Source organism: Vittaforma corneae (assembly GCF_000231115.1).
Source record: "Vittaforma corneae ATCC 50505 unplaced genomic scaffold supercont1.141, whole genome shotgun sequence".
NCBI classification, from domain to species: domain Eukaryota; kingdom Fungi; phylum Microsporidia; family Nosematidae; genus Vittaforma; species Vittaforma corneae.
In genome coordinates, this window is record NW_006889974.1 from 1 (window position 1) to 711 (window position 711).

Sequence of the window (711 nt, forward strand, 5' to 3'; positions counted from 1 at the left end):
TTTTAGAGCAGTTGGAGCTGGTGTTGGAGGCGATCCAGTCATCTTCCACTTTGGCTCCTCATCTCCAATTGTCGAGGACTTGACCGAGAGGTATGGCATATACCTTGGCAACTACCTTCCAAAGGCTCTCTACACCATGTTCTGCCCGATATTCTTCAGCGGTATCATATTCAACATGTTTGTCATCATCCCCATCCTGCAGAAGTGGTTCTCGCTCAAGGGCAGGACACCCTCCCGTGCAGTCGTTACACTTGCACTGTGTGTCTTTCTCTTTGCCACCGCCATTGTGCCAATCAGTGGCCTGGGCTCTGTGATTTCGATTATTGGATTCCTGCTAACAACTCCGCTGTCGTTCATGTATCCAGCGCTGTTTGTGTTGTTTACGCCGTCCAGGTCGGGCACCATGAAGATTGGATCAGGGATTGTGGTAGGACTTAGCATTGCTATAATGGTTGGGCTCACCGCCATGAAGATTGTTGATTTGAGTAGCTTGAAGGTCTCACCCGAGCAGGTGGTCTTCAATGGAAACTCGACAATTGCAAACACAACATCTACCTAGCCTTTGATTAAATTTCAATCATTTCAAGTCTTGCTTCTAGAACATCCAAGGCAAGGCTGTATCCCTAGCCGGGTGTTTTTTAAATAATATATCACAACCATGCTGGTTTGTGTTTATCCAAAACTAAAACTATTCAACAGGAGACTGTAGGG

General features: G+C 46.6%; 1 protein-coding gene across 1 annotated transcript; it reads left to right on the forward strand.

Moving 5' to 3' along the window:
* VICG_02203 (uncharacterized protein) lies at positions 1-559 on the forward strand (the record flags this gene model as incomplete). The annotated part of the gene is made up of 1 exon (XM_007605586.1): positions 1-559. A coding segment is annotated over one exon (559 nt), but the record flags the coding sequence as incomplete, so codon positions are not given.
* Positions 560-711: the final 152 nt, after the last annotated feature.